At 50.9% G+C, this 22,710-nt stretch overlaps 1 protein-coding gene across 3 annotated transcripts in view; it reads right to left on the reverse strand.

Moving 5' to 3' along the window:
* nkain2 (sodium/potassium transporting ATPase interacting 2) overlaps positions 1-22,710 on the reverse strand; it is a 1,023,309-nt gene that overhangs the window by 561,173 nt on the left and 439,426 nt on the right. For all 3 annotated transcript variants that reach the window (XM_085997218.1, XM_085997219.1, XM_085997220.1), the window contains exon 3: positions 5,315-5,395. In XM_085997218.1, the coding sequence (XP_085853344.1) occupies positions 5,315-5,395 (81 nt within the window). The remainder of the gene's footprint in view (positions 1-5,314; positions 5,396-22,710) is intronic.

A 22,710-nucleotide genomic window follows, 5' to 3' on the forward strand; every position in this document is an offset into this window, starting at 1 on the left:
TGACCAAGCCATTCTTTCTGTCCATTTTGTTTTTGCCTCCAAACTGCCAAATCTTGCAAAGTGACTTAAGTCCTCACATTTAAAATAAATAGGGTGATGTTTCAGGGCAGCCAACAGCCCTTCACTGCCTTCTTGTGCTGGAGATTTCAGGCAGCGACCCACGTGGTGGTCCCAGTCTATGCACCATGAGCACTAGTTAAATATGTTAATGAGCTGAAAAGTTATGCAAGGTCAGCTCATTTGAGCATAGTTAGTACTTATGAAGCAAAGGTCCTGAGAGGAAACAGAAGGCTGCACTGCTAATCTCTTTGATTGGTTAATACATCAGTTGTAAGCACCATTGTGCCAGTCCTCATGTTCCTTTTGTGGGTTTGAAGGATAATCATTTTTGCACAACATACAGTAAAGCTGTGGTATTTCATATATGTTCCACAATATAAAAAATAATTTCTGCAAAATTTGTGCCAGAAATTCATGCTTTGGTGTTGGCTGAGTTAGTAAAAATACCCTAGCAAGGATGAAATTCACAGGGTAATTATATTTCTTAGCTCAAAGAAAATATGCCGCAACACTGAGTCATGGAGCTAGGATGATGCTTGTGTTCTGAGAATCTTTGTAATTAAAAAAAAAGATTTTGGAAGTGGCCCAGTAAATGCTTTTTCTGAGAATGACTGCGCCATACTCCTTTTGGAACTGATTGCAGTAGTTGTGAAAACTGAAGAGATTTCCATAAAAGTGGTCAAATTCTGCAACTGAATAATAATGAAAATGAAATAATGAAATAACAAACAAAAACTCAGGCTGACAATTTTTTTTTTGAAATTGTGGTTTGATCGTTTATTTTGTATTCAAAATAGATGTCCATTGCTATACATCTTACAAAGTCCAGTTTGAAATAGTAGAATTGAACACTATTTAAATTAATTGTTCAGTATTGTTTAAATTAATTTAAATTTGGACATTTCTAAAGCATTATACACTTTACTAGCTCCTTATTCAATGAACAACCATATTTTCTTCCAGCCTTAGGTCCTCTGTCTGCCACTGCCATTCTTCCCCCTAGGAGGCTGCAAGAGCCCAGGATTCACAGGTGGGGTCAATCTCTTCCTGACTGGCCAAGGACTGGTGCAATTCTCACTTCACAGGGCCATTTTTAACTTGCACCACTGCAGGAACAGAGCAGTAGCAGCCCTAAAGTTGCAGTACTGCATTTACCAACCCGTTCCCGCTCCAATCCCACCCACCACCATTTTGCCTGGGCTGTTCAGGAGCCCACCTGAAGCAGACAGGAGCCTCATTAAATTATACAAATCAGATTCCTTTGACGTACACATTACCCGATTGCAATTTCAAGGTACAAATGGGCAGAGTGTAGGCCATGCATGCTCTGTGCATTTGTAACAGTGATGAGTAGCCTTAACAACAGCCCTTACAGCTTCCACCGGGATCACCTCACAGGCCCTCCGTCATGTTCCGACTGTCAGCCAACTCGTCATGGAAGCCATCTGATTTTCCACTTTCTCACAACCAGCAATCTGCAGCGGGGCACTCATTTAGTGCCTGCAGCTCAACTATGAAATGGAAATGAGGCCTGGGCCACTAAATGGCTCGGGCCTACTGCTAACAGGAACAGGTGGGCAGCGGGCACACTCCACTTGCCATCCGCCCATTCCCTGCCAGTAGTTAACATTGGCGCTCACATGTCTCTGTTAGCCCTGCCAGTGTTTTATCCCTCAATAGTGCTATTTATGGCCCTGGCCAAGTATTGGTTGGGCATGTTCAAAAAAAGCAGAAGCTTGAATGTATTCTATACTTTATCTTTGTAGCTAGGATCAAGTGTGCGAAGGGGGAACTAGTAGTTGTAGGCATAATTTTTTTTTAACAAAACTTTATTACAGATGCAAATAATCTCTAGCTGTAATATACTAGAAAATTATAAGAATTCAGAAATGAGCCATGATACTAATCTCTAGCATTAGAGGACCAATTAATGATGAAAGATTGGAGAAACTTGGGTTTTTCATCTGTGCAAGGAGATGACTGAGAAGTGGCTTTGTACAAATATATAAAAGGTAGATCGAGAATTCAAACTAAATTATGATAATGAGACAAGGGGACACAGGTTGAAACTTCTAAAATTTATTCGCTGGCTGTGGGCAATGCTGGTAAGGTTTTACTTACTGCCCATCCCTGGTTGCTCCAAGGTGGAGATGGGGATTTTTACAACTGAGTAGTTTGCTAGGCCAGATGAGAGGCCATTAAAAGTTAACCACATTGTGTGGGTTTGGATTCATGTGTAGGCCAGACCAGGCAGGGAAGGCAAGTTCCCTTCCCTAAAGTATATTAGCAAAACTGTTGGGTTTTTATAATAATCCAGCTTCTTTCATGACCATTTGTATTCCTGGTGCCAGCCCACTATTTACTTCAAAAAATTATCTACTAATGTAAATGAATAAGCATGTATTCGTGAGTTGAAGACCTTTCAGTAGCATATGTCCCCAGCAAATTCATCAAGTAAATCATATGAGTGCTATAAAATGAATCAGCAACCCGATTTTCTTTTCCATTAACTTTAAAGGTCAGGTTGTGGGGGCAGGTGGTGGAGGCACAACGACCCCCTCATTGTGAAAGGATGCCACCCGCACCACAACCTGACCACCAGTCCTTAAACTGCCCCACCATTACAGAGCCAAAAAACACAATTCCAACCATTACCAAGAACCAGCTTCAAGTTCTTTAATCCTTAAAAATGTTTAAAATTAATCCATTTTTAAATTTGACTTTTGGCATGGTGTGGATCAGACGTTGCGATGGTCGTCACGGGGTGGGGGGGTTGGGCTGCGGAGGTCAGGTCAGGATTGTGCCTGGGAGGGGTGGAGGTTGGATTGCAGAGGAAGGTGGCAGACAGCATCAGGCCACAGGTACGATTTTACTCCCTCTATGGTAGGTGGCTCTGTGGAGAACAGAGCCACCACATAAAAGAAAGACTTACATTTATATAGCGCCTTTCATGACCACCGGACATCCCAAAGCACTTTACAGCCAATGAAGTACTTTTTGAAGTGTAGTCACTGTCGTAATGTAGGAAAGGGTTGGAGATGTAGCTGGGAGGTCTCAGAAATAAGTAACTTTGGCCTAGAAATTCACGGGGCGCCAGCCTCGCCAGGGCGCCGGAAGTACCGCCCCGGAAGGAGTCGTGGCCGCCCGCCGCAAATTCAGTTTCAGCGCCCCAGACGGAAGCGTGGTGCTACTCGAGGCGCCCCGCATCCCTCTTGGGGCGTTGCAACTGAAAATCGCAGCGCAATGTACCGCAGCGCCATACGCTGTGGCACGGCGTGCTGCGGTACTGCAGGTCTTCCTCCCCTTCTTAAAGGGGAGGGGCCTGCTGTAGCGCGCTCCAAGAGAGCGAGTGCCGGCAAAAGAGCCCGGCACCGAGGAGAAGTGCCGGGCTCTTGGGACACAGCCGGCACTCCGTAGGGGGGGGGGGGGGTGCTCAGGAGGCCGGGGATGGCGGCGCGGAGAGGTGCTGGCAGGCGGCCAGCAAAAACAATGGCTGCCCCGCACCTCAGCGCCTCTACCGCCGCAGGTAGGCCCCCCTGAACTGGTCGCAAATTGCGACCGGCGTTAAAGCAGGGGGTGCTACTAAATTTCACAATCGAGGCGTTAGCAGGGCGCTGCGCACACCGATGACGTCATCGGTAGTGGCGCAGCACTAACGTCTAGTGCCGCCATTAGCGTCCCGCTAAATTTAGCGGGAGGCGTGGCCAGTGGCGCAAAACCCACTAAGTGCCCTCTTAGGGCACTATCGGGTGGCGCAGGCCACTGAATTTCTAGGCCTTTGTTCCCTACCTTGAACAGCAAGTTTAATGATGATACGGATGACAATGGAACACAGGCATGATAGAAATAGCATGACAGAGGAAATGTAATTAAGTGTTGTTTGACAGGAAGTGCATGCATATTCACAGCTTGTAAAAGTTTGCTTGTTGATTTCTTGTGACGTTGTACATGTGGAAGTCAGACAATATGTTGTTTCATAAGAGCAGGAGGATTGGTGGTGAAGAGCATTGCGAGCAGGTCTGCCATGGAGAGACAGTTGGCCTCCTTGCAGCTTCAAGCAAGGCTCTCAAATGAATCCATGTAGGCCACAACCACGGCCATGCAGGAGATGTCAACCACCTTAAACAGGTGGAGAGATAACTTTTTATGGCCTTATAACATGTCATTGATCTTCACCAAGCTGCTCTACAGCAGAGTGGTAAGAGTGAGTGGCACTGGCCCAGGAGAGGGAAGATGGCAAAAGGGGACATAGAAGTGGGAACTCCACTCATAGCGCTCCCATTTCTCACCTGTTGCCCTGCCCAACCACCCCCCTTCAGCCAGTATCCGACATGCTGCCTTGTCTCCCGATAGCCAAGTCTGCCCCTGCACAGGTGTAGTTGGAGCAGTATTTGGTGGGCTCCCAGGAGGCGGGTTGGCCAATTAAATATTTTAATCAGGCTGGCAACCTCTGATTTAACCTGCTTTTCAGGTTTAACCTTGGCCAGCCAGGTTTCCCAGGCCTCAGGAAAACTGGAAGCTGAAGGGAGGCGAGGACAACTTCAGGGATAAGTTAAGAGCTTCCCCCGGCAGCCCGCATCAAACTATAACGATTTCCACTGCCTCTAAATACAGTTAGTTTGTGATGCCCAGGGTCAACACATGACTCGTACAGCCTGGATTAGTTGTGTTTTACCTGTTAGTGCACAACAACTGACTAGAAAGCTGACCTCTTAAAATTATTGTTTCCAATTGAAACTGGCTGATGATTCTAACCAACCCCAAGTCACAGCTAAGCATTAATATAACCAAATACATAAATCTATCAAATCTATAGTAAAGCAAACCTTTGGGCTTCTGCATCCAAAAATGTATGTACCTGGATTGATCTAGTGGTGCAGGTCCCCATCCAGTCTGCCACTCACTGAAGGTGGTTTAACAGGACCCTCGAGTTTAAGTGCAGTACAAGTGGTGTGAAACTATATCAATGGAGCCTCTAAATATTAAAAACAATTATCCAGGGAGCCAATTTACATAAACACTGTTTTTCTGCAGATTTCTCTGCAGGAATGGGTTTACAGCATCTTGCACCTGTTGTCATAATAAAGTTTGCACAGAACAGATATAGCCAGAGTTGTGTAAACCTATTCAGAATGACGTGATAATCTTTAAAAATATCTCAGGAGGAAGAATGTTTCACAGAAATCAAGACTTATTTGATAGCTTGTATTATTACAGAGTGTGAACAGCTTTGGAACATCAGGTGGTAAATTACCTTTGCAAGGCCTCCAACCTCCAAGTAGAAGCAGATAACAAACACATTCCACGTGACCCAGAGGACCATCCAGATGGCATACTTTGGGGGAAGAAGAGGAGAAAAAAAAAGCTTGTAAAATGACTGATTTGAAGATGCCTTACTTTGAATAAAATAAAGATTATGATGCATGCAACTGTGATCATGTAAATTGCCATCTAAAATACCAATTAGGAGTTAATGTTTCAGTTTGTAAAACTTGCATTTAGGAATAAGTTGGAAATATTATTATGATATATACTAATTACTTCATAAACTATTATATAAAAACTTGCTTTATGGATGTCATGATCAGCTTTCAAACCCTTCGTAAACAGAGTCATAGATTTAATCAATCTTAGAATTCTGAGGACGATGTTTTTAAAAAAGAGATGCAACTCCAATTACATTTTTCAGATTTTTATACAGGTATTTTCCTTATGCTCAGGACTAAAGTCTACTTCCATAAGTATAAGAGTGAATGTGACTTTATCTGTGCAACATCTGGCAATGCACCACAGCCAGGGGTCAATAGAAACTCCTATCCCTGTCTTCAGCTTATTGGATATATCACAAGCTTTCTTGTGATTTCCTAGGCTTCAGAAAGCAGTAGAATAAACACCATCAGACTGGCTTAGGTTATAAACTACAGCACAAGTTTATTAACAATAAATAGGTATGTAAGCAGTAGCAAAGACAATCAGCAGATTTACAGTAACTTACAGTATTTAGCAATTTCTCCTCAACTATTGAAAATAATAAAATAAGATGCATTCCTGTGCTAAAACTTAAAGCACAATTGGACGCGAGATAGTGCCCCTTGATGAAACTTCCGACCTCAACATTGAATTCAACAATTTCAGATCATAACCACCGTTCCCATTTTCTCGGACAGCAGGTGCCGGTAATGGTTCTGCTGATGCCATTTACACCTCCTCTGGATCCATCTTTTGTTTCTTTACTGTTCCATTACCATCCCTCCTTTTGATTTGCACCATCATCCCTTTTGTCATTAATCACTCCTGCCTTCCACCCTATCACAGACCTTCCCCTTTTGTTCTTTCCTCCCCCCACTTTTTTCCTTGGTTCTGTTTTATGACTCACTTCCTGTTTGGCTCGCCCATGGAGACACGAGATTTCATCCCCCCCCACCCAAACCCGGTGTGGTGAGCTGCCCACTGGTGCTCACTGAGCGCTCAGCAGCTCACCTGAATTATACTGATGAGGTACAAACTTAAAATTGTGTTGTGTCTCCTGACGCTGGCTTTGGATGGGCAGTGAAGTTGCTCCACTGACTTCATGCTCATTTTGGATGGAAGTTGAAAACTGCATTCCATCATGTTTATTATCTCAAACATTTGTTTAATAGTTTACTTTAAATTTTTTGAAAAACTTCTTTTTGTTCACCAATACACTGAAGATTGACTGAAAACAATGAACAATCAAATCAAACTTGCACAAATTTGGTGAAAGAAAATTCTTGATACAATGCAGCTACATTTGAAATGCCAAAATTTTAAACTTTATTCTTCAACTGCTTACAAAAATTCGAAGGTTTCGTTACACACCACAGTAATATACTACAACAAAAACTTGTATTTATATAGCACCTTTAATGCAGAAAATCATCCCAAGGCACTCCACAGATATATGAGGAAAACAGATCATTAGTCAAAGAGGGAGAGATCAGGTGGGGGGCAGGATTTTCATTGTGCTGTGGAGTCGGGATTGGAGGCGTGCAGGGGGTTAAAATCCCAAAATCAGGGGTCCCGACCCCATCCCGCACCCAAACCCGTCTCCATGCCAGTTTCAAAGGAGGTGGGTACCTGACCCGCACTGGGACCCGCCTACCCGAGGCGGGAAGGGATTAGTGCCAATTAACTGCCTGTTAACAGGTAGTTAACAGGCAGTTTTTAGCCTAATCCCTATTTTGAAGGTTGAAGTGTGGGATTCCCGACGGCTCCAAACCACGCCAAGTTAGAGGAGGCGGGCCGTCGGGTTGAAGGACTTGGAGGGGTCGAGATGTCGGTGTTCAGGTGAGTGATGTGTGCATGAGTGCAAAGGTAAGTGATTAAAGAAGTGTAAATTACCTTTTCTTACCTTCTTTCCTTTAGGTCCTGAGAGTCCCTCATCTCACCGGCACAGAAAGCAGAATGGCTGCGAACTGTCAAAAGTGACAGCCTGCAGCTTTCTGTGCAGGAGAGATTTCTAACTGAGTCTGTGGAGAAGGACTCAGGTTAGAAGTAAGACTGTCAGTGTTTGACAGCTTCAAACAGCTGTGAAACACTGATATTTCATCTGTCAAAAGCTCTTGACAGATGAAATTTTAGTCTGTGATGTCACCTGTTGCCGAGTGGCCCTTAATTGGCCTACTGAGCCCACTGGGCGGGCTCAACAAGGTCAATCAAGTTAAAATCGCGTGGATTGGCCGCATCTTGATGGAGGCGGGACTACAACACCGAAAGTTGTAGTCCCGCCTCCAACCCGAAATCTGAGTTAAATTCCTGCCCGGGGTGTCCAAAACCTGGTCAAAAAAGTAGGTTTTAAGGAGGGTCTTAAAAGGAGGAGAGGGACCAAAGAGGCAGAGGTTTAGGGAGGGAATTCCAGATTTGAGCTTATGTAGGTTAGTAAGGACAGGGGTAATGGATGAACCAGATACGATATGAGCAGCAGAGTTTTATGTGAACTGGAATATCTGAAGGTTGAAGGCTGGAGGATAGGAATTTAGCAAGGAAACCATTGGAGTAATCTAATCAGGAGGTGCCAAAGGCATGGCTGAGGGTTTCAGCTGCAGATGGGCTTTATAATATTCCCAGTTCTACAGTTTCAGTTTTGAGCTTGTTAATTTAATTCAAGTTCCCTTATATTTGTAGCCAGTGTTTGTTTCTAGTTGTTGACTGCTTTGTTGCCTTAGATTAGCCAGCTGTAGATAGTTGTCCAGGTTAATTTTTACATGTGTCATCAGAGCAAAAAGAGGACATACAGTAGGTAATTGCCAAGTATACAGAACTTGTTCCTGCGAAGAAAACTAACTGCCTCATTCACTACTTTATCACTTTTGAATGGTTAAAAATGTTCTCATAAGTGGAATAAATTCTGTATAGTTATTCATTGGGAATTATATGTATGTAAAGTTACATAGAATTAACAGCACAGAAACAGTCTATTTGGTCCAACAGATCTGTCGGTGTTTATGCTCCACGTGCCTCCTTCCACTTTAATTCATCTCACCCTATCAACATAACCTTCTATTCCTTTCTCCCTCATGTACTTATCTAGCTTCCCCTTAAATGCATCTATGCTAATTGCTTCAACCACTCCACGTAGTAGCGAGTGCCACATTGTCACCACTCTCTGAGTAAAGTTTCTCCTGAATTTCTTATTTGGTTTATTAGTGACTATCTTATATTTATGGCCCCTAGTTTTGGATTCCCCCACAAGTGGAAACATCTTCTCTACACCTACCCTATCAAACCCCCTCATAATTTTAAAGACCTGTATCAGGCCACCTCTCAGTCTTCTCGTTTCTAGAGAAAAGAGGCCCAGCCTGTTTAGTCTTTCCTGATAGTTGTATTGTTATATTGTTGAAAATTATAAAGATATCATTAAAAAAATCATTTAATTTTAACTTGGGCTATTAGAAATAGAAACGCCACTTTAATACTCAATAAAATCCCATAAAATGACTTTTTTCTTTTTTCAAATGTGAAAGAATTGGGTACCATTGCAAAACCATAGATTGTATGCAACATCACTAATTACTGTCTCAAATATGATCTAGCTCTATGTTCATCTTTGAGCAAATAAACTTCCTATTGCATTACTGGATTTTAATACGTGTTAAAAATTTCAGTCTGAATTTCAAAGAGCAATGTGGACATGAAAAATATCAACACTCTATTCAGTACCATTATTTGCATGACTTACAGGCCTAGAAATTCAGTGCCCTTAGCACCGATTTTGCGGCGCTAGAGGGCCTAGCGCTGCAATTGGCGCCGGTTCCTAAATTGCCTGGGGCCCTTCCGCGGCGGTAGACCGGTAGCGCTGCGCCGGCACCGATGACGTCATCGGTGTGCGCAGCGTCCTGGTTGCCGTGGTAACCCGCCCGAACTCCGAAATTGAGTTGCGGCCGCCTCGCCCGTGGCAGCCGCAAGCAACGTTCTGTAAAAGGTGCCTTGCTGAAGTTAGCGCCGGCGCATTAAGGTCGCGCGGCGGCCGGCCGCTTCCCCGGCGGCCGCCTGCCCGCACCTCCCTCCCCGGACTCCTCCAAGACCCCCCCGCGGCACAGATGCGTGTGGGCCGCGAGCCCGGCACTTCTCCGAGGTGCCGGGCTCATTTTTATTCAGCCGTCAACGGCCAGCGGTCGGGTGCAGGCAGCTCCTCCTTAACGGAAGGAGGAGGCCTGCACTTCCCCAGCCTGCCGCACCGCATCGGGCGCCGCAGCGCCGGAACAGCGCCGCAATGGGGCAGGTAGCGCCCATTGGGAGGCGCTGAAACCCTCCAGTAGCGCCGGCAGCCGTTTGGGCGCGGCGCTACTGAATTTTTGGCGCGCGCAGGGGGACTTAGCGCCGGCACTAACTTCCGGCGCTAAAGCCCTGGCTGCGCCAAAACCCAATTTCTAGGCCACAGTATTTCCAATTCATTCTGAAATGCAAAACTACTCATTTGGAGTAGAAATTGTTCATAATTTTAGATATAATCTTACAATAAAACTCTGACAGATTTTAAACTATTTTCTGTTTTTTGACTGTAGCAACCACATTTTTCTTAAATTGAAATCTTCACTTTTTTAATATGGCAAACAATAAACTCAGGCATGAAGCAGAGGAAAAGCTGTTTTCACCATTTCTCCAGGGTTTCTGCCGATCTCCTGCTGAAGTTACGACAGGGGATCAGGAGAACCTGTACAGAAATTCTCCCCCTGAAGGTTTAGCATGGTGCAAAGTGGTTTTCTGCTGCGAGCATTTTTCCACTTAGTGACATTGTGAGTCTCCTCGTCCATTAATTTTAATCCCACTTGTGACCGGTTAACAATCCAAATGTTCAGATAAAACTGTCAATATTATTCCCCTCTTTAAAATTTGAAATGAGATTTAATTCATTAAATGATGGGCCCCGAGTGCCATGACCCCACTTACTGCAGATATGTATTTCTCTGCCTGTGAGAACATGTGAGCACTCTTTCTCCCTCAGCCTTATTCTGCAAGAGCCTCATTTCATGCTGAAAGTGTTTCTTCTTCTCGCTGGCCTTCAATTTGCATCACTCCTTCTCTTCCTGCAATCTTGTTTAGCTCTTGCTCACACTCTTGTAATTGACTTTGCTATTGTTGTTGCTCTTCTTCCCATTTACTTAGCTCCATCTTAACCTCCAATTTCAACATTTATAGCTGAAATGTCCTTTCTTTTCTTTCTTCTCAACTTCATGCTGGCACCATTTCTCTTCAATCGCTAATCACACAATTTCAATTTGAGCTGATCGACGATTTTAGGTATTACTTTTTCTGTTCTGCTGCTTTTAGATTTAAAACACTTTGGGCTAGATTTTCAGTATAGGCAGTTTTGGGGCGCTAACCTTAGCGCCCGCCCGAAGTTAGCGCCCGCCCCAAAGTAGCGCCCCGTTGCCGGGAATTCAGTGGCTTCGCCCTAAGAGGTTGGTGGAGCGCTAAAAGAGGCGTTCCACTACTCTCTTTAGGCGCTAAGCCGGCGGTCCAGAGGGATAGCGCCCAGGCGGGGCGCAGCACGGGTGCGGTCATTTTTGCACTGACAGCAGACCCCGTGGTGCCGACCAGCTCTTAAAGGGGGAAGGGACGAATTGGTCTGCTGCCACGCCCTGCACACTGCAGCCTTGCAAAGAGGCCTCAACACTACTGCTCAGCCCCAGGGAGTCATGGCAACGCCAGAGAAGGCCCGTCAGCGTGCCCTGCGCTTCTCAGAGGGTGATCTGGACATCATGCTCACAGCTCTGGAGGTGAGGCGCAAGATCTTGTTTCCAGACAGTGGGAGGAATCCAACCCACCACGACTACACCAAAGCCTGGAAGCAGATCGCCCAGAGGGTGACGTTCACCGGCGAGGCCCCCAGGACCCACACACAATGCCGTAAGAAGTACAACGATCTGACCAGGATTGTGAGGGTGAGTAGCCTTTCCAGTCTCCTCCTCATTCTTGCATGTACACCTGACATGATGGGCAAAGGGACCTGAAAGTCCTTTTGGCCAGCCCTCAGCCAGCAGCATTGGGACAGTCATGAGCATCAAATGGCCATTCGGCACTCTACACTTTGGCCAAGCTATTCCACCATGGGAGGCAGTGCACACTACATCAGGGCTTCACTCTGTCCAAGCTATTCCACCATGGGAGGCAGTGCACACTACATCAGGGCTTCACTCTGTCCAAGCTATTCCACCATGGGAGGCAGTGCACACTACATCAGGGCTTCACTCTGTCCAAGCTATTCCACCATGGGAGGCAGTGCACACTACATCAGGGCTTCACTCTGTCCAAGCTATTCCACCATGGGAGGCAGTGCTCACTACATCAGGGCTTCACTCTGTCCAAGCTATTCCACCATGGGAGGCAGTGCTCACTACATCAGGGCTTCACTCTGTCCAAGCTATTCCACCATGGGAGGCAGTGCACACTACATCAGGGCTTCACTGCGCACTTACAGCCCGTCCTTTCTCTTGCAGGCTAAAGTAGCGTTTAATCGCCAGGCCCATGCCAGGGGTGGCCGCGCCAAGCTGCAGAAGCTCACTCGGCTGGAGGAGCGCGTGTGTGTGCTCATGGGAGCACGTGTGATTGTCCCCACAGCGTGCGGTGTATCCGACCCTCCACTGCCCGGCAATGGTAAGGACCTCGCCTTTTGGCCCTCTCGCGTCGCACTGGCCCATCCGAGCTACCTCCTTTGCCACTGTCCCACCAATGCGCTGAATCCCACCAGTCCTAACTCCCTCGCTGACGCCGTCTCCTCACTCTGAAGCTACTCTTGTGCATTCCTGCTTTCAGCTGGTGACGACCAGGACCCTGAGGCTGCCAGTGACAGCACCTCCAACCAGGAGGAGGAGGAGGAGCAAGCCGGACCTTCGGGGGAACAGTCACGTCCCGCAGGAGAGGAGGAAATGCTCGACACCTCCTCACTGGACGAGTGCCTGGAGGAACTGTCGCAGGGCAATGCAGCTTCTGGGACCAGTGGCGTCCAGCCACCCAGCAGCCGTGCGCGTGGCCCGCGGCCTTCCCCCCAAAGGGGGGAAGGATCAGAGGGGAGTGCTGCTGCTCGGCACACTCGCCGTCACCAACGCGGCAAGGGTCCCCTAGTTCGGCCCCCTCCTCCCCAGCGGGAGAGTCGCGACTCCAGTCCGGACACCTTCACTTCGGAGGAGGTGCGGAAGCTCGATCAGATGGCCGACGACTCGGACCGGCGCCACACGGAGCTCATGAGCGTGGTGGGGCGCATGCCTGAGGCCATCGAGTCGCTGGCGACCAGTGTGCGCGAGTTCGGGGCAGCAACTGCCGCGACTGGCCGCATGCTAACTGATGCCGTCAAGACCCTGGCGGATGTGATGCGCGCGCACACCAGGACCACAGGGCCACTCACTGCTGCCACACGCGCTGTCTCAGGCAGGCATCGCCAGGGCAGGCGCCGCGCTGGACCATCCCAGCAAGCCGGCCGTCGGCTGATTGCTGCGGATCCTGCAGTGCGGGCCCGGCCGAGTGCCACCGCGCCACAGCACCAGCCAGCGCATCCCAGACGCCTGCTGGCCCACATTGCGCCATCCGTCGCCGCCATTCCCCCTCTGGGCCGTCAAGGGCAAGCGGCTGCAGCTGATGGTGGCCAGGCTCAGGTGCGCCACTCAGGAGACGGCCCCTCGAGGCCCAAACGCCGTGTAGGCCGCCCCCCAGCGGCATCTGGCGGAAGGGCATCTGAGCCTCAGGCGCCTTCCCCCAGCCTCGCAGCAGCCACTGGGCAGAGCTTGCGAAGGAGCAGCAGGCAGGGCAGGGGAGGCAAAATGCTGGCCAAGGTCTCGCCCTCGCGGGCCACTCAGTAGAGGGTGTGGCCAGCTTTCCTTTAATATGGCGGTGGCCATCTTTATTTTGCCCATGGTTGTGCTTTTGGAGGGCTTATTTTTTGCGTTAGGCCGACGTTGAGGCCCGGTTTCAATAAAGGTGGAGTGGCTCCTCCCCAGTTTGTGGGAGTGAGTCGTTTGTTGGGCTTTTTGTGGGGCCCGTTTATTGTTTTTGGGGATTCATGTGGGAAGGGCTTTTCATTTTTGTGTAATAAAAAATTATCTTTATTCATGCAGTCTCCATGGTTGTTCTTCTTAGTGTTTGTTGGCTTCGCCGGCTGAGGGCTTGCGGAGCGGCTGCATTCATCTTCCCTCATGGCCCCTGGCCATTCCCTGACAGGGGGCTTAGAAGTACCGTGTAATAAGGTGGCGTCGTGCGGCCCTTGGCCCTGGTCGCTCCCTCCTGGGAACGTACTCCTGCTCCTCCTCCTCCTCCTCCTCCTCCTCCTCATGCTCCTCCTGCTCCTCCTCCTGAGGTGCTGGTCCAACGTCAGGTGGCAGTGCCTGAGTCCTGCGGATAGCCAGGTTGTGTAGCATGCAGCAAACCACCACAAATTGGGAGACCCGGTCCGGCGAATACTGGAGAGCTCCTCCGGAGCGATCAAGGCAGCGGAACCGCTGCTTGAGGACCCCAATAGTTAGCTCGATGATGTTGCGGGTGGTTTGATGGCTCTCGTTGTAGGCCTCTTCAGCAGCGGTCCTGGGCGCGCGGAGCGGGGTCATGAGCCAGGTGCACAAAGGATAGCCTTTGTCCCCGAGTAGCCATCCTCTTGGGGGAGGCTGTGCCTGGAACATGTCATGCACAGTACTCTGCCGCAGGATAAAGGCATCGTGGCTGCTGCCTGGGAAGCTGGCATTGACTGCCATGATGCGCTGCTTGTGGTCACAGACCAGCTGCACATTCAGAGAATGGTAGCCCTTCCTGTTGCGATACTGCTCGCCATGCTCCAGAGGGGCCCGCAAAGCCACATGCGTACAGTCAATGGCGCCCTGCACCAAGGGGAATTCCCCGAGTCTGGAAAATCCCAATGCGCGCTGATGCTGGCTCTCCAGGGCCATGGGGAAGGAGATGAATTGGCTTCTCCTTCTGAACAGTGCTTCGGTCACCTGGCGGATGCAGCGATGCGCGCCGTACTGGGAGATGTTTGCTATGTCCCCAGCAGCGTATTGGAAGGAGCCGGTGGCATAGAAGTTCAATGCCACTGTCACCTTCACTTCCACCGACAGAGACGTCCTGCACCTGAGCTTTGGCCGCAGATCTCGGCGAAGCAGGTGGCAGATCTCTGCAATCACCCCCTTCCGGAATCGGAGCCTTTTAACACATCGCGCGGCACTCATGTTTAGGTAGGAGCGCTGCTGGCGGTATAGCCTGACTGGGTAAGGCCTACGTGGCCGACGCCTGTAGCCCCCTCTGCCTCTAGCCAGGGCTGCCCCTCTCACAATGCGTCTGCGAGCCCTACGGACATGGAGCTGCAGCTCCGCGTTGGCACCCCATGCAACCCCCATCAAATCCTGGCAAACACTCTAATTTCCAAATGGCCACTTGCAGCGCTGTTGCCTGAGTCCAAAAATACCTGGCTCTTGCTGCTTGAAACCAGTTAGCTATCCTCCTTGTTGTGTCTCCAGAAATGCGTTGCACAAGACTGTTTTCTGAAATAATGGATGGCCTTTATACTGGAGAGGACGTTCCCTTTAATTAGCGCCCCCCGGGGCCCGCGCTGGTTGTGTTGCGTTCCTTTTTCCAAACGCTCCGGCCGCCCGCCGCACAATGGGGCGGTCCGACTGAAGTTTGCAATCGGGGCGGCCAAAGGGCGTTGCACGAGGATGTGACGTCATTTTCTGCGCGCGCATCCGGGCGGGCGCTAAACTTTGCGCCGGCGCTAACGAGCAACTTAATTTGGGGCGGGGCGCAAACTGCGCTGCGCCCGGGCGCTACACGCATAGCGCCCGGAAATCACTTCTCTTAAGGCGCTAACTGCTGGCGCAAGCAACTGAAAATCTAGCCCTTTGGCTTAGAAATTCATTATAGCCACTTTTGGGGCGGTAAAGTCGGGCGGCCGCTAAAGTTTGCGCCCGGCGCAAAGTCGAGCCCCCTTCGCCGATATTCAGTTGCATCGCCCTAAGAGGTTGCTGCTGCGCTAAAACAGGCGATGCACGACTATCATTAGGCGCTAAGCCGGCAGCCCGGGGCGCTAACACCGGAAGTTGGGCGCAAACACCGGAAGTTGGGCGCAGGGCAGGTGCGGCGAGCTGCTGATTGCCGGCAGACACTCTGGCTCCGGTGAGCTCTTAAAGGGGGAGGGTGGATGTGTTTTGTTGAAAGGCCGAGACTAGTGTATTTGTGTGTTGTTGGGGAGGGCTTCTCTCCATCAGTTTGTTATGTGGTACCGGTCTCCTCCTCCTCCTCCTCCTCCTCCTGTGTTGAGCCAAACCAGAGGATCCATCTCTCACAATAAGGAGTGTTGCAACACGGCTGCCGTTTGTAGTGCAGGGGAAGTGCCCTTTAATTTGCGCTCCCCGTGGCCCGCATCGGCTGAACAACGTTCCACTCAACAGTTGTTAGGGCCGCCCGGCGCACAATGGGGCGGCGTGAGTGAAGTTCCGGTTCCGGGCGCACAAAGGGCGTTGCACGACGAAATGACGTCATGATCTGCGCGCGCAGCTGAGCGCGCGCAAAGACTTTGCGCCGGCGCTAAATGTCTACTGAAGTTGGGGCGAGGCGCAGATCGCGCTGCGCCCGGGCGCTAAGCGCCTAGCGCTCGAGATCTACTCCTCCTAAGGCGCTAACGGCTGGCGCAGCCAACTGAATTTCTAGGCCTTTGAATTGCCTACCAGTGTAACACAACATACTAGGTAGCTATCACCAACTGTTATAAATTTTGGTCTGCTGTAGATATCTACTCAGATTCAGTAATGTCACTTGTCCCATTAAGCAGTCTGATCACCTGCTTGTTATGGAAGTTGACCCATTGAAGTCTATCTACCAGCATGGCAGTAGGACTCCCAGGTGTTCGAGACCAGATCTCTGTCTTTTATGCACAGGTGTGCCTTCAATCTTTCCGAAGGCAGACCAAGTTAACATTAGATGAGTAATGTTCACTTCAATTTGTAAGCTGCTTTATTCCAAAGCCAGCAAACCATAAAGAATATTGGCCTAGAAATTCGGTATAGCTGCGTTTGGGGCGCTAGTCCTGGCGATGCGCAAAGTTTAGCGCCAGGCGCAATTTAGCGCCACCTAGCGCGATATTGGGTTGCAGCGCCCCTAAAGGTGATTGCGGCGCTAAATCAGGCACGGCACGCTACTCTTAAGGCGCTAACCCGGCGGCGCAACCCAATTTCGCGGTGGCGGGGCGCAGCGAGGGTGCTGTCAATAATCACTTTCCCTGAGACACACTGGCGCCGGCCAGCTCTTAAAGGGGCAGGTCAATTGGCATCACCAGACACACTCACTGCCTTGTAGGCCTTCAAAGCGGTGGGAGCCTACCTGTGGCGCACCAGCCTAGCAAGACATGGAAAGGGTGAGGCAGAGGGCGGAATGACTCACTGATGGGGCATTGGATGCTTTGGTTGGCGCAGTGGAATCAAGGCCAAGGAAGATGGTCGGAATGTGATTTATGTTTTGGACAGTCTCCTGGGTGTGAGAAGCAGTTATACGTCAGTGTATTAGTTTTGCTTTCTGTTGCCATAGCTTTCTCATGTTTGAAGGAACCACATTTTGTGTAATGAAACACTTTCTTCATTTACAGTGGCCATGCCTGCTATTTACATGCATCTTGCCCTTCACAGGCTTGGGGGTATCAGACCGGTTCCATTCCTGTTCTTGGAATGGCAGCAAGCATTCCGTGAGAGGGGCCTAGAAGCTACTTCTGATCAGCCTCTGACGCGCAGCCTGAGAAGAGCCGCTCGCGTAGAAGTTCAGGCCAGCAGCCATCTTCTCAGCCACCGACAGAGACGTCCTGCACCTTATCTGAGGCTGCAGATCTGGCTGAAGCAGCTGGCACAGCTCAGTCACCACCTCCTTTCTAAATCGCAGCCTTCTGACACACTGCTCCTCCGGCATGTTCATGTAGGAAAACTGCTGTCAGATAACCCTGCCAGTGTAAGGTCTGCTGTGGCGATGTCTGTTGGCCCTCCTCCGTCTGGCCATGCCCGCCCCCCTCTCCCTGCATCTCAGTGCCCTTTCCAGATGATTCAGCAGCAGGACGTTCCCCTCCAATGCAGCCCCCATAATAAGTGCCCACAGGAAGGTTCCCCGTTGTCAAGGCTCACCAACAGCAAGGTGATGGTCAGAAGGCTGAAGATCGTCTGCCTGCGCTGGCTCAGTGGTCAAATGGCTCTCAGTGTGCAGCTCAGCAACTCTTTGTAGCTCTCGAGGAAGTTGTGATCCAAAAATGGCTGCTGCTTTTAAACCACACCAGTCCCCTTTAAATAACGCTCCTCCAGCCCGAGAGCGACTTGGTAAGGCCCAGGTAAGCTGTCACTATTAGCGTCAGGCGCTACGGAGGGGTGCGCCATGGAATTTCCAGTCCGGGGCGCCCAAAAGGCATTGCACACTCAAATGACAAAGTAATCAGCCTGCGCCCATGAGCGGGCGCTAAGATTTAGCGCCGGTGCTAAATGCATGCTCAATGTGGGGCGAGGCGCTAGGCGCCTTGCGCCCGCCCGGAAATTGGCTAGCGCCCCACTTCTCGGCCTCTTTAGGCGTTAATCGGTGGCGCTATCAACCGAATTTCTCCGAGAGGCACTTGGTACAACTTCTTGTAGTTTCACAAAAATAAAGAATAAACATATGATATCCCACTTTTTAAAAGTCTCTCCCTGACCCAAAAGTACTTGTCAATAGCAAGGGACAAGGGCCTAGAAATTGGGTGTAGCCCCGCTTGAGGCGTTAGAACTGGCGCTGCGCAAAGTTTATAGCCAGACGAAACTTATCGCTGCCTGGCGAGATATTGGGTTGCATCGCCCCCAAAGGGGATTGAGGCGCGAACTCAGACGTTGCACGGGGCTCCTAAAGCGCAAAAGTTCAGGCGCTACCCAATATTGGCATGGACGGGCGCAGCGCAGGTGATCTCAATTACCGGAAACCACGAGACTTCCAGGCGCCAGCCGGCTCTTAAAGGGGTGGGTCAGTCAGCCTGAGCTGCCACACTCAATGCCCTGTAGGCCTTAGAATCGGCGCTCGCCCTTCTCTGGCGCAAGAAACTTGGTCAGGATGGAGAAGGTGAGACAGAGAGCAGAGCGCTTCAGCACTGAGGCTCTGGACCAGTTGGTGTCTGCAGTTGAGCGCCGTCGAGATGTTCTGTATCCTGACAATGGCGAGAGGCCAAATCAAAAGGCTTACCGGCGATCTTGGAGGGAGGTTTCTCTGAGGGTCAACTCCAGCAGCATGGCGACCAGGACCCCTGTTCAGTGCAGGAAGAAATTCAACGACCTCACTCGGATCGTTAGGGTGAATGTTGGTTATGCAAACTTCTGATTCCCTCCATCTGCACCTGACTTCGAGCACCCTGTTGCCATGATGCCCCAATGGCCATCTGTCAGCAAGCACCCATGGCCCTTTCTGGGCACACACATGGACATTTCACTCAAGGCCACATGTAAGGGCCCTTGCACCATGGGGGGCATGCAATGATCTCTCAAGGCCTCATGTAAGGGCTCTTGCACCATGGGGGGCATGAGATGATCTCTCAAGGCCTCATGTAAGGGCTCTTGCACCATGGGGGGCATGAGATGATCTCTCAAGGCCTCATGTAAGGGCTCTTGCACCATGGGGGGCATGAGATGATCTCTCAAGGCATCATGTTACAGAACATCCCCTTCTTTCCGCTGCAGTCCAAGCTGGCGGCGAGGTGAAAGGACCAGACTCGAACCGGTGGCGGGCCTCCACAAGTCGTCACTCTGACGGATCTCGAGGAGAGAGTGCACCAGATTCTTGGAGGACGTCTGTCTGGTCCTGTTACCACTGCAGCTGCCGACCCCATTTCCGACAGCGAGGGTAAGGCTCTCTCCTTTTTCAGCTGTTTCCTTCCACTTGGTCCCCCCGCCAGCATGCTTCCTCAGTGTGCAGCCATGTCAGAGCCTTGCCGCAATCTGGCATGCCTTTCCGCCAACCTGTCCTTTTGCTAAAGCCACTCTTCCACCTCCCTGCTTTCAGATGATGCATCACCAACTCGGGCTCAACGCCCTGAAGCTGCCAGTGCCAGTGCCTCCGGAGGCGAGGATCAGGAGGAAGCCGGACCATCCGTTCCAATCTCAGGGGAGCATACACATCTACAGACTGGGGATAGTAGTTCCCTGGAGGGGAGGGGGGGGTGCTCTGAGGATCAGCCAGTTGCCGGAACAAGCGGCATGCAGCAACGCAAGGTGGGTAGGCAAGTTCGGCCACCGTCTCCCCGGAGGGCAAGGCAGGTAGTGATGACTGCTGCACAGAGTGCAGAGGAGGTGCGTCGCCTGGCTGAAATGAGCACCCAGGCCCGGCTCAGGCACACTGAGCTGATGGCTGCAGTGGGGAGGATGCCTCAGTCAATAGATACACTGGCAAAGAGTGTGTTGGACTTCGGGGCAACAATGGAGAGGACTCTCCAGGGCTTCGGGGCAACAATGGACAGGACTCTCCAGGGCTTCGGGGCAACAATGGACAGGACTCTCGAGGGCTTCGGGCCAACAATGGAGAGGACTGTCCAGGGCTTCGAGGCCGCTATGGAAAGGACTGTTCAGGGCTTCGGACAATCCCTGGAAAGGTCTGTCCAGGGCTTGCCCGAGGCAGTGGAGCGGTCGACACCGGCCTTGTCCGAAGCAATGGAAAGAACTGTCCAGGGCTTCTCCGAAGCACTGGCACCTGGCTCACAGGTCCTCACTGCTGCCACGCAGTCACTTGCCGGCCTCGTCCACACCCAGTTTGAGGCAACGCGAACTCTCACTGCAGCCACCCTATCTGCATCAGCTAGGATCACCCCGGGCCCTTCCAGTCCCATACAAGGCCAGGAATCAGTGGAACATACGATTGTGGCGGATGAGCCGAGCCGGTCCCCTCAGAGAGCCAGTGTGTCATCCGGCCATGGTGCAGGTGTCCTCTCTCGGCAGGTGACCATTGCACATGCCAGCGCTGGTACGTCTGCAGTGCAGCTGCCACCACCTGCAGGGCACACTGCTTCCAGCCATGCTCAGATCAAGCATCCTGCGTCTGCACCCTCCAAGCCCAGAGGTCGGCCAGGCCGTCCCTCAGGGGCTTCTGTGCTTCCACACAGTCAGCAGGCGTCCCCCAGCCTTCACCCCGCCACTGGGGTTCAGTTATGTAGGAGCAGCAGGGAGGGAAGGGGCCGTCCGCGAAAGAGAAGTCGTTCTCCATCAAGGGGCCAGCAGTAGAGGGAGGTGCTGAGACGTTTCCTTGGCCAAATTCAAGGACACCCTCACCTGTTGTAATTGTTGGAAATGGTTTGTTTAGTTTTGCGGCTTTGCCGAAGAGTTAACTGTTATTTTGTTAGTTATGGTTTCTGTTGACATGACGTTGTTTTGCTGTAATGAAAGACTTTTGTGACAATAAAGAGAAGTTTTAATGTGTTATGGTGCACGTGACTAATTACAGTGATGCTGGCCTTCAGAGGCTTTCAAACATCCAAAGTGCGCAGGAGTAAAGACACCCATCATTCCGCCAGAGGGGCCTCGAAACGAGTCCTCATGAGCCTCTGACGGATGGCCCTTCCACTTTCAGGAACCCTTCCATCTTCCTCCTCCTCCTCCTCCTCGTCCGCATGCTCCTCCTCCTCCTCCGCCTGCTCTTCCTCCCCCTCCTCCTCCTCCTCCTCCTCGACCGCCTGCTCTGCTGGTCGTTGAGGGGCAGCTGGAATTGGCTGGGTGCGTCGAATCGCCAAGTTGTGGAGCATGCAGCAGACGACGACGATGTGGCCCACTTGCTCCGGCGGGTACTGCAGGGCTCCCCCCGAATGGTCAAGACATCGGAAATGCTCTACAATGTTCTTGGTTGCCTGATGGCTGCTGTTGAACAGCTCTTCTGCTGGGGTGGCGGACACACGGAGTGGTGTCATCAGCCATGGGCAGAGAGGATAGCCCTTGTCTCCAATAAGCCAGCCTCGTGTTCGAGCCGGCCCCTCAAAAAGGTCACAAACTGAGGTCTACCGCAGGATAAAGACATCGTGGCTGCTCCCTGGGAATTGGGCGTTGACTGCCATGATGATTTGGCGGTGGTCACAGACCAGCTGCACGTTGAGGGAGTGGAACCCCTTGCGGCTGCGGAAGTCCTCAGGATTCTGGAATGGCGCCCTCAAAGCCACGTGTGTACAGTCAATCGCCCCCTGCACCATGGGGAAGTCCGCAATAGCAGCGAAGCCCTGCGCGCACTCCGCCTGCTTCTCCAGGGTCAGAGGGAAGGTGATGAATTGATGCCTTCGCCTATAAAGGGCAGCTGTAACTTGCCGGATGCAACAGTGGACTGCAACCTGAGAGATATTCACAATGTCCCCAATGCTTGACTGAAAGGATCCGTTGCCATAAAAATTGAGGGCAACAGTCAGTTTAACGGCCACCGACAGAGAGGTCCTGCATCGTAGACGCGGCTGCAGATCCTCAGCAAGCAGGTGGCACAGCTCAGTAACAACGTCCCTCCCGATTTGGAGCCTTTGCACACACTGCTCCTCCGACATGTCAAGGTATGACACCTGCTGCCTAAAGACCCTCGCAGCATACCTTCAGATTGGCCGACCTCCATTGCCCCTCCTCCTTCTGGCCAATCCCGGCCCTCTCTTCCGCCGTCTCTCTGCCCCTTCATAGTGTTCGGCCATGAGGCCGTCGCCCTCCAAAGCATCTCCCATTCCGATGCCAGTTAGTCAAAAGGCTCTTAGGTCTAGTGCTCCAACTGCTCCGGACAGGTTTGAAGGTCCCAAGTACTCTAATGCTAAATTCCAAAAACTCTGCTCCACAGTAGCTCACCAACTCTCTCCACCAACGATCGCAATGAACAGGCCAAGTGGCTGAAGCTTCTATACTAGAGCTGTCCCCTTTATATAGCGCCCCCGACTCCGAGAAGGGCCTGCTAACGCTCCTTCGAACTGTCACTAATAGCGCTAGGCGTAAAGGCTCCGGGCGCCACCCAATATCCGCTCAGGTGCCCCTAAAAGACGTTGCACACTGAAATGACGTCATGATCTGCTTGTGCTCGTGGGCGCGCGCAAACACTTAGCGCAGGCGTTAAATGTATAGTCAATATGGGAGTTGTCGCTATCTTCATTGCGCCTGCCCCAACATTGGGTAACGCCCCAATTCTCGGTCTCTTTAGGTGCTAACCGCTGGCGCAAACAAC

The sequence above is a fragment of the Somniosus microcephalus genome, chromosome 9 (assembly GCF_052327205.1).
Source record: "Somniosus microcephalus isolate GS21.2 chromosome 9, FLI_Smic_1.0, whole genome shotgun sequence".
NCBI classification, from domain to species: domain Eukaryota; kingdom Metazoa; phylum Chordata; class Chondrichthyes; order Squaliformes; family Somniosidae; genus Somniosus; species Somniosus microcephalus.